This window comes from Phoca vitulina, unplaced genomic scaffold (assembly GCF_004348235.1).
Source record: "Phoca vitulina isolate PV1807 unplaced genomic scaffold, GSC_HSeal_1.0 scaffold8, whole genome shotgun sequence".
Taxonomy (NCBI): domain Eukaryota; kingdom Metazoa; phylum Chordata; class Mammalia; order Carnivora; family Phocidae; genus Phoca; species Phoca vitulina.
Window position 1 is genome coordinate 36,774,823 of NW_022589711.1, and position 15,277 is coordinate 36,790,099.

The 15,277-nt window shown below is 46.4% G+C and overlaps 2 protein-coding genes across 11 annotated transcripts in view; both read left to right on the plus strand.

Moving 5' to 3' along the window:
- Positions 1 to 2,314, plus strand: part of GRAMD1C (GRAM domain containing 1C) — an 86,779-nt gene extending 84,465 nt beyond the window's left edge. For 2 of the 3 annotated variants that reach the window (XM_032406564.1, XM_032406565.1), the window contains exon 17: positions 344 to 424. In XM_032406564.1, coding sequence (XP_032262455.1) covers positions 344 to 424 — 81 coding nt within the window. Of the gene's footprint in view, positions 1 to 343 lie in introns of all 3 variants that reach the window. The other variant, XM_032406563.1, reaches the window with a different exon arrangement.
- A 439-nt stretch (positions 2,315 to 2,753) lies between these two features.
- Positions 2,754 to 10,578, plus strand: ZDHHC23 (zinc finger DHHC-type palmitoyltransferase 23). 8 transcript variants are annotated; one of them, XM_032406574.1, is made up of 5 exons: positions 2,754 to 3,004; positions 3,611 to 3,780; positions 5,794 to 6,504; positions 8,266 to 8,433; positions 10,304 to 10,578. In XM_032406574.1, exons 2-5 carry the CDS (start codon positions 3,638 to 3,640, stop codon positions 10,569 to 10,571), a joined length of 1,290 nt encoding a protein of 429 aa, XP_032262465.1. In that variant the 5' UTR covers positions 2,754 to 3,004; positions 3,611 to 3,637; the 3' UTR covers positions 10,572 to 10,578. The 8 variants fall into 8 exon arrangements, with proteins under 8 accessions (XP_032262465.1, XP_032262457.1, XP_032262460.1 ...); XM_032406566.1 differs by having other exon boundaries at positions 2,917 to 3,004; positions 3,511 to 3,780; XM_032406569.1 differs by having other exon boundaries at positions 2,917 to 3,004; positions 3,511 to 3,780; positions 8,275 to 8,433.
- The last annotated feature ends 4,699 nt before the right edge of the window (positions 10,579 to 15,277 follow it).

Here is a 15,277-nt window from a genome sequence, read left to right on the forward strand (position 1 = left end):
TAAGTTTTAAATGGCTGAAGACAGGCGTGAGCATAATAGCAAGCAGAGGCCTGGAGGGAGAACTTGAGTTGTTTAGGGGATAGTGGAGAGGCCAGTGCAACTTGAGAAACCATTTAAGAAAACCACCTGCTGGGAGGCAGAATGCACAGCAGGAGAGTGGGGAAAAGTGCAGGACCACAGTGGACAGTCATACCGACGCAAACCCTGAGCAGCCATGTGTTTTATAAATTCAGTCTTTTATTTGGGCATCAGTATAAACAAAACTATATTGAATATAAACTTTTGGCATAAAAATAAGAAAAAATGTAAACAAACTGATTTTGAAAATTAATTTTGTTTGCAGTTAAAGAGCTCACTCATTATGCTTCAGAGAACTTTTGATCTACTAAATAAGAACAAGACTGGCATGACTGTCGAAAGCTAGTGATCTCAAGGTCTGAAAATGTAGAGACACTTGGAACTAAAAGAAAACATCTTAAAGAAAACCAGAGGATGAAGGATTTTAATTGTCACAGGAACATTTCCACATTTTCTCATTATTGGTACTTCTAATATGAACATTCTTTTTAATAACATTAATTTGATAACTAGTTTCTGATGGCCTTACAATCCATTCTTTCACTTCTTATACATAATTCTAAGCAGTGAATTTCTCTAGTGAAGCATGAAGTATGTTGTGGATTTGAATTTCTGATACAAAAAGAAAATGAGATACTCTGAACTGATTTTTACAGTGAGGTTTGAAGTTTGATGCTTTATCTGTTAGCACAGAATCAGTAGGTGTCCCATAGGCTGCTTTCCCAGTTGAGATACATTCAAGAGGCTAAAGAAGACAACAGAAGAATAAACCTCTTTATCATTACTACTTTTGAAGGACCAATTTTCAGGCATATAACATTTCTAAGTTTGTGTACTGTAAATATTACAATTTCTTCACTTATTTAGCATGCAAATTCAATAGTCCAACCTTTTGAGTCTGCAAGTTGGTAATTATTATCTGAAACGTTCTTGAGCCATGTTGTATTTTTCTGAAGAAATGGTTGTTTCTTCTTCAGGTAGCTATCAGAGGTGAGATTATCTTGCCCCTTCATTTATCAAATGACAGAAGAGTCAGTTCTGGAAAAGGAAACATATAGGATACCAACACTCAAAATGAAGAACCATGCTCTGATTTTAAGAACCAGAGGATTATGTTAAAATCTGGGCATTTAGTGACAGATCAGATGAATACTTGAACTAAGCTTGGCTTCAGCTTAGCACTCTTTTATGGTGGAAGTGAAACACCTGGTTGAAAATAATTTGTGGATTACTTTTCAGTAGCTACATATGTCTTCATTTATTCATTCATGTGTGCGGCTTGTTTCAGCTGGTAAGTTATAACCAGACACAAACTTTAGCTCTTCAATAAAAACTTTTGGGGGCACTATGTCCCAATACTAGGGCACTGACTGAAGTTTGAAATCAGACAGAAGCTTTGGCTCTTTCATGAAAAGTTTTTAGGCATATATGTCTCAATACAAGTGATGTCTTTGGAACAAGAGAAAGACAGTGCTTAATAACTGGTATATATTCTTACTGTTTGGACAATGCTTGCCTTTAGTTAAATGTTTCTTTCTTTCCCCAGAGCCACAGGAGATAGCTAAAGTCATTTTTGAGATTAAGTACAGGGAAAATGGATTTCTCTGGGTGATTCCCAACAAACCTACCTTGGGGTACCAGTGTACTTACCTGGGGATTTTTTGATTTATGAAGTGTGGCTGTGAGTGAGTCACTGGATTATAAACTTGAAGACTTTGTTCTCTGTTAAATTCACAAAAAAGATCAGTGGCAAACAATATTTTTGTGGTGTTTCTGTAAAACTTGTACTTCATAAATATACCTCAAAGAAAATTACCAAAGTTGCTTTATAGATTAAGACTAAACATGTATGTATGCAGAACTTAATTGCATTTGAGCCCGTTACGTAAATTGAATATCAATAAAACCCAAAATGTCTTGAGTTGTAGTTTTTTTTTTTTCTGTTAAAAAACCCCCCAAAACACAAATAACTAGAAACCTGCTATAGTGAAAACGTGTATATGGGCCTACACTCTTTAAAAAATTTTGTGCAAAAATAAAACTCAAAGAGGACTCATTTCATTTCAAATATGCAGACTGTTTCATTTCAAATATGCAGACTGTTGGAACAAAAGTACTAGTCGGCCTGCCGGTCGAATGTAGAATCTGCTCGCCAGAAATCATGAAAATGAACAAGCTTTATAAATGAACAGATCAGGGACAGCGATGGGCCTCTAAGGGAAGGCTGGAGAATTTGGGGGCGGTACCTCGGTAACAATTTGCGGTGGAGATCTCCACCTAAGCTTGTGGCCGGCGTCCGAATGAAGACTGGCCGACCCACGGGTCTCCGGTGCTTAGGAAATCCTCCGGGTTCCCGGGTTTCCCGTCTTTCCATCGGCACCTCCCCCCGGCCCAGGGCTCTGGGGTTGCCCCGCCCACGTACCGCCCGCAGCCACCGGCGGGGCCGCACCGGCGCCGGGCGGGGCGGAGATGCCGGCCCAGCCCTAGGCCCCGCCGCCGGCACCCACTCCCAGGTGCCGGTCCTCAGGTCCTCGCTTTCTCCCGGCGCCAGGGCCTCGGGCCGGGGGTGGGGCCTGACCGGCGGGCTCCGCCGGGCGCCGGGCGGTGCACGTGCGGGCGGGCTGGGATCCCCGGCGCCGGGGGCGGGGCACCCGGAAGCGCGCGCGGACTTGCCACGCCGAGCCGCCGGGCAGGAGAGCGGCGGGGAGGCGGGCTCGCTGCCCGGGCCGCGGCCGCCTATGCTCACAGGTGGGCGGCGGCGGAGGCGCGGCGGAGCGGAGCCGGGGTCTCCGGTACTCCAGCCGTCATACAGAGAGCCCAGCGGAGCAGAGCTCGGAAGACGCGTCCGCGTCTCGGGAGGAATCTACCCTTCTCCCCTCCACCTGGGCCTCTTTGGCTGCAGCCGCACCTCGGCCCCGGAGCGCAGGTAACTTCCCTTCCAAGGTCATTCTTTGGGTGGGGCGGCGCTCGCGGCCCGCCCACGTCCTCACGGTCGGCGGGGGCGGGAGAGGTGCGCCCTGCGCGGAGCTGGAGACGCGGGGCTGGACGGCGACCCCGAGCGCTGCACGGGCGTCTGGTGGCCTCACCAGAGCCGGGTGCGGGCGCCGGCCCCGGCGGCACACGCTTTTCTCCGCCCGCAGCCCAGAGGGCGAGTTTCCACCTGCACCCGGGCTTTGGGCGGGGACCGCTCGGCCCTCCCCATCCTGCACCGGCAGGTGAGCGCAGCCGCCCGCGCCCCGGCTGTCTGGGCCCGTGTGGTCGGCTGTCACCATGGGAACCGCTGGTACCCAGACGGCGCCAGCCCTGGTGGGAAGGGGCGGTGAAGGCGGCTGGGAGCCCCTAGAGCTCCCTGTCTGGCCGAGCCGAGCAAGAAAAGCCTGATGAAAATGAGACTCCCCCTCCCCCTCTTTCCTCTCCTGTTTGATTTCTCAGGCGTTGGCGGATAACCAGAGCCGTGGATGTGTTTACAAGATGTGAGTCGTGTTCTTTTCACCTTTACCTACTGAGTGCTTCTTACACCTCGTGGTGACAGGTGGAAATCGTGACACAGAAGGGCAGTATGAAGCCAGTGAAGAAAAACAAAGCGGAAGAACCTGAATTGGAGCCCCTGTGCTGCTGCGAGTACATCGATCGAAATGGGGAAAAGAACCACGTGGCCGCTTGTTTGTGTGATTGCCAGGATCTCGATGAAGGGTGTGATAGGTAAGGGCAGAGCCTTTCTTGAAGTTGACCCCACTGGCTCTTTTGAGAACTACCATGCTTACTTTAAGCTTAGCCATCCAGAACACTAGAATTTGCTCTTGATGCTATTCCCAAGGATCTAAAATTGAGAGTTGTCTTCTGTGTCAGGTGTGAGGATTTTATGAAGGTGAATTACTCAGTAGTGCACAACTGTGCAGCTATCTATTCCTCTCAGTTTAGTAGGGCATTATTATTTTTCACTTCAAGGGAGAAGATGAGGGAGAGAACAGGCAAATAAAGGGATAGTGGCAAGTTAAATGTATAAAAAATAAAGTGCAGACCAGCAGAATCTGTACATTTAAAGTGAACACATTGGTACCAGGACATTCCTACATTCTCAGTGTTCTCAGTATCTAGAGATCGACTACTTGAGGCTGGACTGCACCTGGCCACAAAGGGTTGAAAGATCATGTTCTTGCTGTTGGCATTAGTCTCACCCCTTGTCCCTGGGGAGGAAATCCAGCCAGGGGGCATGTCCCTGCGCCGGACTGGCTGTTTTCAGCATGGGCAGCAACACTGTCTTGACTGATAATCATTGTATTTGGCTTTTATTTTCACCGTTATCCCAAGTCTTGGAAATTACTATCCAAAAAGATGATTTTTAACATCAGAGAAAAAATTTTGTACCAAACAGTAATAACGAGGTTTTAATCCATTTTCTAAATAATTATATACCTAAAATTGTTGCCCTATGGAAAGCACAATGTGGGAGGAGAATAAGAATGTTGGAAACTTGCTTATCCCATTAATGATTACTTCCGGTTAAAAAAAGTCACTGTAGTGGCACGTTGCTGACTTAGAGCTTGGTGCATTCATCTAGACATGAAGAGCGTCTTGGGACCACTGTAGTTTACTACCAGATACCTGAAGGCCCTATAGACCTTTTGTAATTCTTCCTTGATAGTGTCTTTGGTCTTTTTTACAGGTATTTTTAAATGGACTTAGTGTAAAATCCATACGGAGAAAATGGAGCACTCTGCTTTAATGAATGGAAAAATGATGCTGTTTCCATAACCTCCATCACTCGAGACCACAGCTCTTCCATTAACCTTCTAACTCTTTCTGTCTGCTAGCCCTTGAGACCTGGGCCGTCCCTGAGCTCTCTCGCCTGCTCCTGCCATACCCTTCCCTGGAGATAGGCTCCCAGTCTTCCCTCTGTCCTGCTGCTCTGTGTGACTCCCATGTACTTACCTCCTCTCATGTCCAAGTTGTTGCCTTTTCTAAATTGTTTGTCTACAATCAAGAATTCTTGTTCCTTGTCTTGCTAGCCTAAGTGTGCAAACATGTCAACAAATACCGTGCGTCCACGAAGCTCAGTCATTTCGCTCTGACTAGTTTGCTCTCCACTCTTCCTCATGCAGCCCCCTGGCCCTGCTAGACTGGTGACTCCCCGGGCACAGGACGGGTTCGTGCTGTGCACGTGCCGCTCCACTGGAACGCCTCCCTGCCTCCCCCCCGCCACATGCTGGCCTGCCGTCGAGGTGGGGCGCAGATCCCACCTTTTTCACAGCGATCCCTCTCACGACTCCACCCAGCAGTGTCCACTCTCCTTTGAGCACACCTTACGGAGTTTGGCCACAATAGTTCACCGGGCGATTTTGCTGCTTTGTCTCTTCTCTGATCTTTCCCGAATTCCCATGTTGTCTTCATAACTAGATTATGAAATTTTTTGGGGGGATCTTAAGTCTCTATACTCACCCAAGTCTGAACAGTACTTGTACAGAGTATGTGTGTATTCCTGTGTTTGCTTCGTGGAGAAATAGTGTTAACTGTTAGATTTCCAAACATTATCTTCTCTTTTGTATTAAGTAAATGCTGTGTGATCCGAAGAGCTCGTGTTTAGTGGTACGGAAGTAGAGTACTTGGCATTTAGCCTCTTTCATCATTTCTCCTGCTGTTTAGCCTACAGTGGTCCGTGGTTTTGAATTTAGCAAACCCATGTGAAGTGCCTTCTCTTTGTGCTCTTCTGACTAGATGGATGACATGTAAATCCGTGCAGCCAGAGACTTGCGAAAGAATCATGGATACTATTTCTGATCGCCTCCGAATTCCTTGGCTTAGGGGAGCCAAAAAAGTTAACATTAGCATCGTCCCCCCACTCATCCTCCTGCCCGTCTTCCTCCGCGTGGCTTCCTGGCACTTCCTCCTGGGGGGGCTGGTTTTGAGCTCCCTTCCTGGGCTGCTGCTGTGGTACTACTACCTCACCCACAGGAGGAAAGGACACACTCTGTTCTTCCTGAGCCTCGGACTCTTCTCTCTGGGCTACATGTACTATGTGTTCCTGCAGGAAGTGGTCCCCAGAGGGCGCGTGGGGCCCACTCAGCTGGCTCTCCTTACCTGCGGGTTATTTCTGATACTCTTAGCCCTGTACAGAGCCAAGAAGAATCCAGGCTACCTCAGAAATCCAGCAAGCAAGGACAAATCTGTCAGCAGTAGCCAAGTTGAATGCCTGAGCAGAGACGGGCTGGAGAAGACCAGAGGGCTCCCCGGCGCGGGATCGTCGGGCAGTCTCAGCAACCGCACGCCGAAGGACGATCTTAAGGGCTCTTGCAGGGTGTTGGCCGGAAGCCCTGCCAAGGCGAAGGAGGACTGGTGTGCCAAGTGTCAGCTGGTGCGGCCGGCCCGGGCGTGGCATTGCCGGCTCTGCGGCGTCTGCGTCCGGAGAATGGATCATCACTGTGTCTGGTATGCTGGAAAGATTTGGAGGCTTGCAAAGTGTGAAGTCCCCTAAGACCCTGGCCCTGTTTGATCTTCCTTTGTGCCATCCTAAAATTTCACTCCTTCCCAGCTTTACACCTTGCAGATATTCGTGGGCTGGTATGATGTTCCCACTTAGTCATCCGCTTTCCCAGTTCCACAGATGTAGTTCCTTCAGTCATTTCCCGAAGGGCTTTGTTGTTGTTGTTGTTGTTGTTGCTATTTTGCTGTTCTCTTCCGAGCCGCCCCTCAATGACTTTCTCCTTTGTAAAAGAGAAGTATTTGCAGGTGAGTGACGTTTTTTAAAAAAGAATTGGATCAGAACCAATCTAGGTATATTTCCCTGGGCGGTGCCTTTTGAACACGGAGCTCAAGAAAGTGTTCCCGTACTTGTAGGGGACTTTGTCCCCTTGCCGTACACCCTTCATCGTTTTGATTTCTCCTAGCCTACATTGTTGAGGTAACGCCCTGCCAGGTAACTCCCTATTTTGTTATTTGCTATTCGCAGAGAAATGGGCTTTTTTAGTGCCTGCCACCTGGCCAGTGCCTAATGAGGACACGGAAGGCCCCTGCCATGTGAAGCGCAACTTTGAAAGATAATGTTGCTGCTTCACGGAGTAAATCTAAAAGGGGGTAGCGTTTATTCAGATGTGAATGCTGTAAGTAGCATGTTTGCTACTCTCTAGCTCTTAGCTCTCAAGGCACTTGTGGTGAGTGAAGTATGCTTTTTATGGCTAGGATTCCGGTCATGTAGCATACCTTCTTCCCCACATGGGAGGGGATGTAGGGGACGGAGAGGGTGCAGGAGGCCAGGAGGGCCTTGGAGTGGACCTCAAGCACAGGGATACCTCTTTCCTGGAGCTTTCTTTAGGAATAAACAGATATTTTCACTTTTAGATTTTAACTTCTGAGAGTCTTCATCATGTATTCTTGTGTGCGTGCGTGTGCGTGTGCGTGTGTGTGTGTGTGTGTATATGTGGTGGCCCATTTACAAGAGTTGGTTTGCAGAGGGCCTGATAGCTCTGAATAAAAAGCTCTCTGCCCACTGGGGCCTCTTGGTGTGCGGTGGGCTGGAGAGATGCCTGTACATTCCGCCTGACAAATGGCCACGAGACAGAGCTTTCTCCCTGACAAGTAGTCTGCGTGTTATCGAGTTGTTCTCCACCCCACAACACATTTCTAACCTCTTGGGATCTTTGTATTAATATATGTATTTAACATATATTTTCCCATAGTGTGTAATACTTTCGGTTTTTTAAGTTTTCCTAACTGATACCAGCCTTTCCTTATTGTGGTAGTTACAATATTAACCCTCTTCATGGTTGGGTAATAGACTCGTTATGATTGAGAAAGATTTGTTAGCTGGGTTCTGCTTTTTACTTAGCTTTTCCTAATGATATGATTTCACTTTGGAAGGAGTGGAAAGTATAAGACTACACCTCTCAGTGGGCAAGTTTTTAATTCCCTAAAGTTGAAAAATAAGAGAACTTACTTTTTAATAACTGAAATTCACATGATCCCTGTTTTGAAACTTTTGCGTTTATTATGTGAGTTATATGGAGAACGTCTTTTTCCTTTTTCATTGAACTATAGCGGATCTGCAGTGTTATGTTAAGTTCAGGTGCACAGCACAGTCGTTGAGCATTTATATTCATGATGCATTGATCATCAGCATGATAACTTTAGCTCCCGTCTGTACCAAGAACTTTAAAAAATGTTTGCTTTTTCTTCCCCCTCTGCTGTTTTGAGGATAAATAGCTGTGTTGGAGAATCAAATCATCAAGCATTTATACTTGCCCTTTCGATCTTCCTGCTCACCTCGGTGTACGGGATAACATTGACTTTGGACACCATTTGTAGAGATAGAAGTGTCTTCACAGCTCTCTTCTATTGTCCTGGAGTCTATGCAGATTACAGGTGAGATGTGACTACCAGAGCACGAGGCCCAGAGACGAGGGAGTGGGCGTTGCTATTAATGCAAGGGGCCGTGCTTTGCTGCTAGGTTAGGAGTTTTCAACCAAAACATAGGACAGGTTATTGGATGCTGGGTATCTTTGAAATGGCCAACAAATTGTGTGTTTTTCTAGGGTGATGGCAAAAGGATCCTTGACCCTTACAGAGTGAGGAACTAGTACCCTGCAAATAGGCCCGGGTCACTCGCATGACCACTGGCATGCCCCCCGGTAGCAATGGTGAACCAAGAGCTGTCAACTGAGAGTCCCAGGGGATGTGTGGGGTCTGTTTTGTCGTAAATGATCATGGCAAGTCACTTGATTGCGGCTTTCTCGTGCTCTTTAGCCCTATCTTGATTGATTGCTTCTGACCCTTTTGTGGAGCTCTCACAATTTCTATAACATTTACTTTTTAACTTCCACTGGTTTGTCCTGTTCTACTTTTTAAAAAAATCACCACTCATGATTACTGTGGTATCTAGGTCAAAATTTCCTTTGTTAGGTTGGGGCACATTTATATATTGTGAAGATCTCCATGCCTTGTCAGAAGCTGGGGTTTTGCAGCTTTGGGCCCAGCGAGCCCCTCCCCAGATTGCTGTGGGCCCCCTGCCTGGTTTCTTTGTGCCCTCCTCCTCTCCTTTTCCTCTGATGCGGATGCTGTTTGGTATCTCTGGCCAACCCCTCCCCCACTCCCCCAGTCTGAGCTAGGACAGCGCTGCCCCCAGGGTCCTTTTCTTTCTTCTCACTCTGTTCTCAGAACAATCCCTGCTTTACCCACCTAGCGCCCCTGTGAAGGTATTTGCTTATTAGTCTGTGGACAGATCTTCCATTGCCATCATAGATCTAGATATTTGTGGGCATTATTAGAACACACTGGTCCTCCTCCTCCTCGGGGTAAGTTCCTTTTATTTTTCTATATTGAGAGTGTTAGTAGGTTGTGAAATTCTGCAGTCACACTGCGCATGATAAATGTCCTAACAGCAGAGCACGTCTGTATGTCACTAAGCATGAATTTTGTGGACTTTGTGTGGGCCACTGATGTGGAATGAGGAACACAGTCCGCCATTGGTACCCCCCGTCCGTATAGGTGCTTCACGTCACCCTGTTGAGCCCTGGTGTTCCTCATCTTTATGGTGGGGTAATCATCTCTGAGTCCCTTTCAGCTTAACAAGTGAAGATTCAGGATGGGTTCATTTCCAGCTAACTCATTTGCAAATGTTTGAAAATAATCATTTGGCGGACATTAGTCAGCCTCTCCTCCTGTCTTCGTAAGGAGCTGAAAGGAGCTTTCTTGTCCTGTGTGATTCGGTTTGGCTGGAAGAAGCTGGACCGGAAATGTGACGGTGCTCCTACATAGAAGTAAAGGACTCGCGTCTCCCTTGTGTTCACCAACATTGTACTGAAAAGAGTGGAGACGAACAGCTTTAGCACCGTTCCAGCTTCCTGGGGGACGTTTATAGCACGTCATGGTGCCTTCGTTTTCCCCTCGGTTAAGAATAATTTAGGAATTGTTCATTCATCTGATAGCTTTTGAATGCTGTTATGTCAGGCACTGTGTTGTTTGTGTGGGGGATACCGAGTGCAAAAATGTCCTTGCTATTCTAATATAACATCCTAGGAAAAGAGGCAGCAAGAATGACAGCATAAAACAGGACATGAGTAGTCAGAGGTTAAGCATTTTGGTGTTCTGAGGGTAGAAAAGCATCTTCCAACTGGGATAGTTGGGGAAGGCCCCAGAGTCCTTGGTGATGGGTGCTGTGTGTGTCAGACGTGAGGATGGTGCCGGCTTTGTGACTGAAACGGTCGGCATCCTGACCCGCCCTTTGTCCTCCCAGCTCCGCCCTGTCCTTCACCTGCGTGTGGTACTCCGTGATCATCACGGCGGGCATGGCGTACATCTTCCTCATCCAGCTGATCAACATCAGTTACAACGTCACCGAGCGGGAAGTCCAGCAGGCCCTGCGTCAGAAGACGGGGCGCCGGCTCCTCTGCGGGCTCATCGTGGACACGGGCCAGTACAACCGGGGCTTCCTGCGGAACTGGCACCAGTTCTCCACCCTGGGCACCGCCCCCTGCCACCACCCCGCCGAGGACATTGTCTGAAGTGCCTTCTGTGTGGCTCTGTGAGGGGTAGCTCTCCCCTCTGCGCCCTCCCAGTGTACCCGTCGGCGTCCGTGCAGGATGTTCGCTTTTATCCCCCGTTTCTTAAAGGCTGTCTAGGGCCATGCTCAGGTTTAGACACAGGACTGGGAAGAAATGATTTTTTCTGACTTCACCTTAAGAGATTTTTATATCGAAGCAGTAAAAGTAGAGTCATTCTTTTCCAGTCACCTTGTTCACTAACTCAGTCACCAGGAGCGGGAGAGGATGCAGATTGCTAATGCACAGCTTGATAGAAGCCATTCCCATCCATTAGCAGGGGAGAAAGAGTTTGGATTAGGATCGTTTCCAGTCCCTCTTTCAATTCCTGATAGCCATGTGACCCTTCGTTGAGTCACTTCCCCGAGTCTCAGGTTCATTCGTAAAGTGGGGTGCCGCCGCCTGCCCTGGCTACCTCACGGTCGTGAGGGTCGTGCGAGGGACCAGGCATGTGGAAAGCACTGGAAAATGACGGAAGCACCCAAGAGGGATGAATTATTATTAGGAAAACTCAAAGACCGAGAAAAATGTTTGCAGGTCAGAATATGGAAGCCAAAACTATCCGAGGAATCCATTTTCAGCATTTCAGAGTGAAAGAAAGATCCTGAAATACCACATCGTACCACATTGTACAGTTATGGTAATTTCTCTTTCTGAAGTATTAGACATTAGCTACTCAAACAGAAGATGATTGGATGGATTCACAGTGTCATCTGATCCTGAAGGGACAGTCAATAACAGTTCTATTTATCGGTAGTGTAAGATACAGTGGTCATGAGTTTAGGTGGTGAGTCCTTACATTTATCTCATTTCTTCTATATTTATTGTTTGGATTTACTCTGAATAACTCCAAACTCTAACAGGCATTACTGTTTTTTTCCTCTTTCCATGTTTCACCTGGGAAGGTGCTAGCACACTTTTGATGAGGCTGGAAGAGGAGAACAGACACTCCTGTGGGGGAACAGTTTACACCCTTTCCTGGGTAGGGTGACTGGTCAATATCAAGGGCTCGATTTTTTTTTTTTTTTCATGTAAGTAATGCAAACACTGTCAGTTACAGTACTCGGTTGCAAAAACCAGTTTTCTGGCATTTATATTCTGGCATGAACTCTGAGGAGTTGATGGACATCTTCCTACTTGCACATTACTTCTCATTCACCTTGCCCTAGACAAAATATCTCACTTGGAGAGAAAAAACAGGGTATTTATGGTGTCCACTAATTAATGGATTATGGTTCTTCCCTAGCTCTTCCTAAAATCTTTTTTATCATATCTTGAAACTGAAAATGTATAAAAGATTAAATATTTATAGAGAATGGGTCTGTTCTGCCAAGGAGTTAGGATGAGGCAATTTCGGATGGGGGAAAATACCCTCTTGAAATATTTAGTTTTTTACATGTGCTTATTTTGCAGTCCCAAAGAAAATTCATGAGTCCTTAAGTTTGCTTTGGTTTATAGCTTAATATCGGGGAAATATTGCCAGTTTTTTCAGTCTGTCTGTGCATGCTGTTGTCGTAAGAAGTTCATAAATGTTGAGAGGAAATACTGGTACTTCCTGCGACTCTGCCCTCTGCAGCTAGCACCATCCCTAGTCCTGCCGGGAAACAAAGCTGTCCTCAAGACAGTCAGCACCTCCTTATAGAGGCTTGTCGCTGCTCTCCCCAGAGATAGATTGTTTAACCAGTGAGAGGCTCTCTATTCCACTGGGATGAGCCAAAGAGCAAGTCTGGGGTGTTAGTCTGTGGTTTCTACAGTGATGCCCTGGCTCTGGCCCAGAGTCAGGCATTCATTTGGAATTAACATTGGATCTGAGAGAACTAATTCCTTCCTGCTAGGTTTGAGATAAGAGAGAGAGGAATAATGTCAAGGACAGCACATGCGGCCAGAGCTCTCTAGTTGTAGTCTCTTGAATGCCAGATGTATAGCCAACTCTAATCGTCTAACAGTTGATAACAGAATTCATAGAAACAATAGTATAGTCGGTAATTTTAGCCTCTTGCCAAATCTTTAACAACCATCAAAATATGACATGATAAAGATGAGTAGTACCCGAGACCGCAGTCATGTGGGAGAATTAGGAACGACTGCCATTTTTATAATAACACAGCCCTAATGTTTTCTCTACATGGGGCGTCTCAGGTTCCCTCACCTGCATAAGGACTCCTTGAATATTACTCCGGCTGGTTGGGATGAAGTTGCTTGTCTTAAGTTCCTTGAGATCATGATTGGCATTTTACAGGAGAAAGCTCAAACTTTTGAAAAAGTTCTGTGGTTTTATGGGGATAAAAGCCTACTGAAGTATTTGTACCACAAGGAGCAGCAAACAAGGGGCTCTTTGTGAGCAGGGTTTCTGAAGGCCCCGGGACACCCTAAGTCTTAAGTCTACGCTCCTCGATTCTTACACCTTTTTATGACCTGGAACTATTTGAGGGATTTTGTCCTTTTAAAGGACAAAGCCTCCAGGAACGAATGAGTCCCAGAGAAACCTGTGGTGGCGGCGGCGGCCATGGGAGAATTGCTCTGCAGTCCTATAAACCAGCAGTTTGTTGGCCAGAGAGGCAAGTCCTCCCCCAGCACAACTCCCTTTTCTCCACCCCCCTCCCGCCCCTGCCCCTCCATCCTCAGCCTGTTAATAAACATACTGATATGGAGCTTTAGCAAACCATCTACTATATTCTGACCACTTACATTATGGTCATGCCATCGTGTGCTATTCCTGAGGAAGGGAAATGGGCCCATTCGCAAGATTTAAGGGAAAAATAGTTAAGGATCAGGATTGCATGAAAGGAGAAACGTCCTTTAGTATTTAAAATGCTTTTTTAATGATACCCAAAGAGTACTTCGTGGTTCTAGCTGGGCCCACCTGAAATGAACTGACCGTGAACAAGTCTTAAGTGAGTTTTAGGGACACTGTTGGTCATCTCACCTCAGCCACCTGTGTCTGCTTAGGATACATTCAAGTAGTGTTGTCCTTTGCTGAATGAAGTAATTGTTGTCATCCACTGTGCCACCTGCCTAGCAGAAAGACTGCTACGAACTTTCTCTTATGCAATAGTCCTTGGTACTTCTAATATTTTTAGTAAGAGAAAATTTTCTATACTAGAATCTTCCACTGCCAGAAAACACAATACCAGTAAGGTTCACTAGAATACTGACCCATCTGCTTCGTAGACTATATTTCCTTTGGGTAGGACATTAGCTTTTTATTACAAAACTCAACTACCATAAGCAAAAATATGACATCTAGAAGCACAGTTTTAACCAGGATGTTTAACAGTGTTTTGTGAAATTTAAGGGTCTCTTTAAACTTGGTAAGTGGGTTTATAGGACTTCATTTTAGCCATATGTAGGTACCCTGCATTTGAAAAAAGAAAATTTCCTCAAGTAAGGGAGGATAGAGACTTTCGTTGGGGCACCTGTGTGGAATCTGGTTTTCTCAGCAGCAGCGCAGCAAGTATGGCATTTTATGTTAAACACTGCCAAGGTGTGATGCAGGGGAAGGAGGAGAGCTATGCTTAACTCTAATAAAGTCCCCTGGGTTCCTGTGGGTGTTTGCTGTGATTAACGGAAACTTTCTGCGCAATCAGCTACCTGTAATCTTGTTGCTAATGGGCTGTTAGCCCACTCGCGTCGGCACCCCGTGCTTCTCTATAATGGCGGCAGTAGCCACAGACTGAGTGGTTCATGGAGACAAATCTCTCAGAGGCTGCAGCTAATTCCAGCTCTTTCTGAGTTGGGCTTTTGACTTACTGCTACTCTAGCCTTCCTGGTGGCACCTTCTCTCCTAGAAAATTCATACTTTAAAGGCAAAGCTTTAAAACCAGAGCCAGTCGACTCCAGTTACCGATGCAGCACACACCCTGGATTTATTCCCGTGGCACCACTGACACGATGCCATGTTCTAGAACGGGGAAGCTCAGTCTGCTCTGATCCTGTGGTCTGGGTGGATTCGATGATTTGCGTTGTTAGGACTTTTGAACCTTTTCACCTGATTACATTTCTGGGTCTGATGTTAGGCTAAAGGAAATCCAGGAATATTTAATGTTCGCTATTTAATGCAACTGGCCCAGCAACATTAAAGGGGATTCCTGACGCCAACTCCGGAGGCTGCGGGCTAGACGTTTTGCACTGTTTTTATACATGTATTCATATCCTTTTTATCACCTCAGACTCAGACACAAGGCCTTTTAAATGGAGATTTAAAAAACTACTGCCATTTATGTAAAATAATGTACCGTGACCAAGTTGCTTTAAATGGAAAATAAAGTGCTTTCTTTAAGGGAAATAGTTGGTGTTTATTGGTGTGTCTCCTGAACTCTTTTGCCTTAAGAGAAGCCTGTGTTAGAGCTGGGCCGCTCCACTGGCTACCGAGGTGTCCCCGTCCTGCGGACCTAAGTTATCCCTGGCCCTAAACACTCCGTTTCCTGGTGGTTACTTTGTCTAGTTTTATAGGCCAGGGATACTGCTGCTTTGGGCATTTTGTTAGCAGTACTGTTTCTAATCATGTCTTTCTTTAGGATAGCCCAGCAAGAGCTACAGATCATTTACTAAGGGATTTTCCTGTGGGTCTTTAGGAGGTTCCATAAGTAGGTAAAAAGTCCTCACTGGCCCAGTCAGAATATGGGCTGCCAAAGACTCAATGGCTAATTGATGCTTGAGGTGAAGTAAAA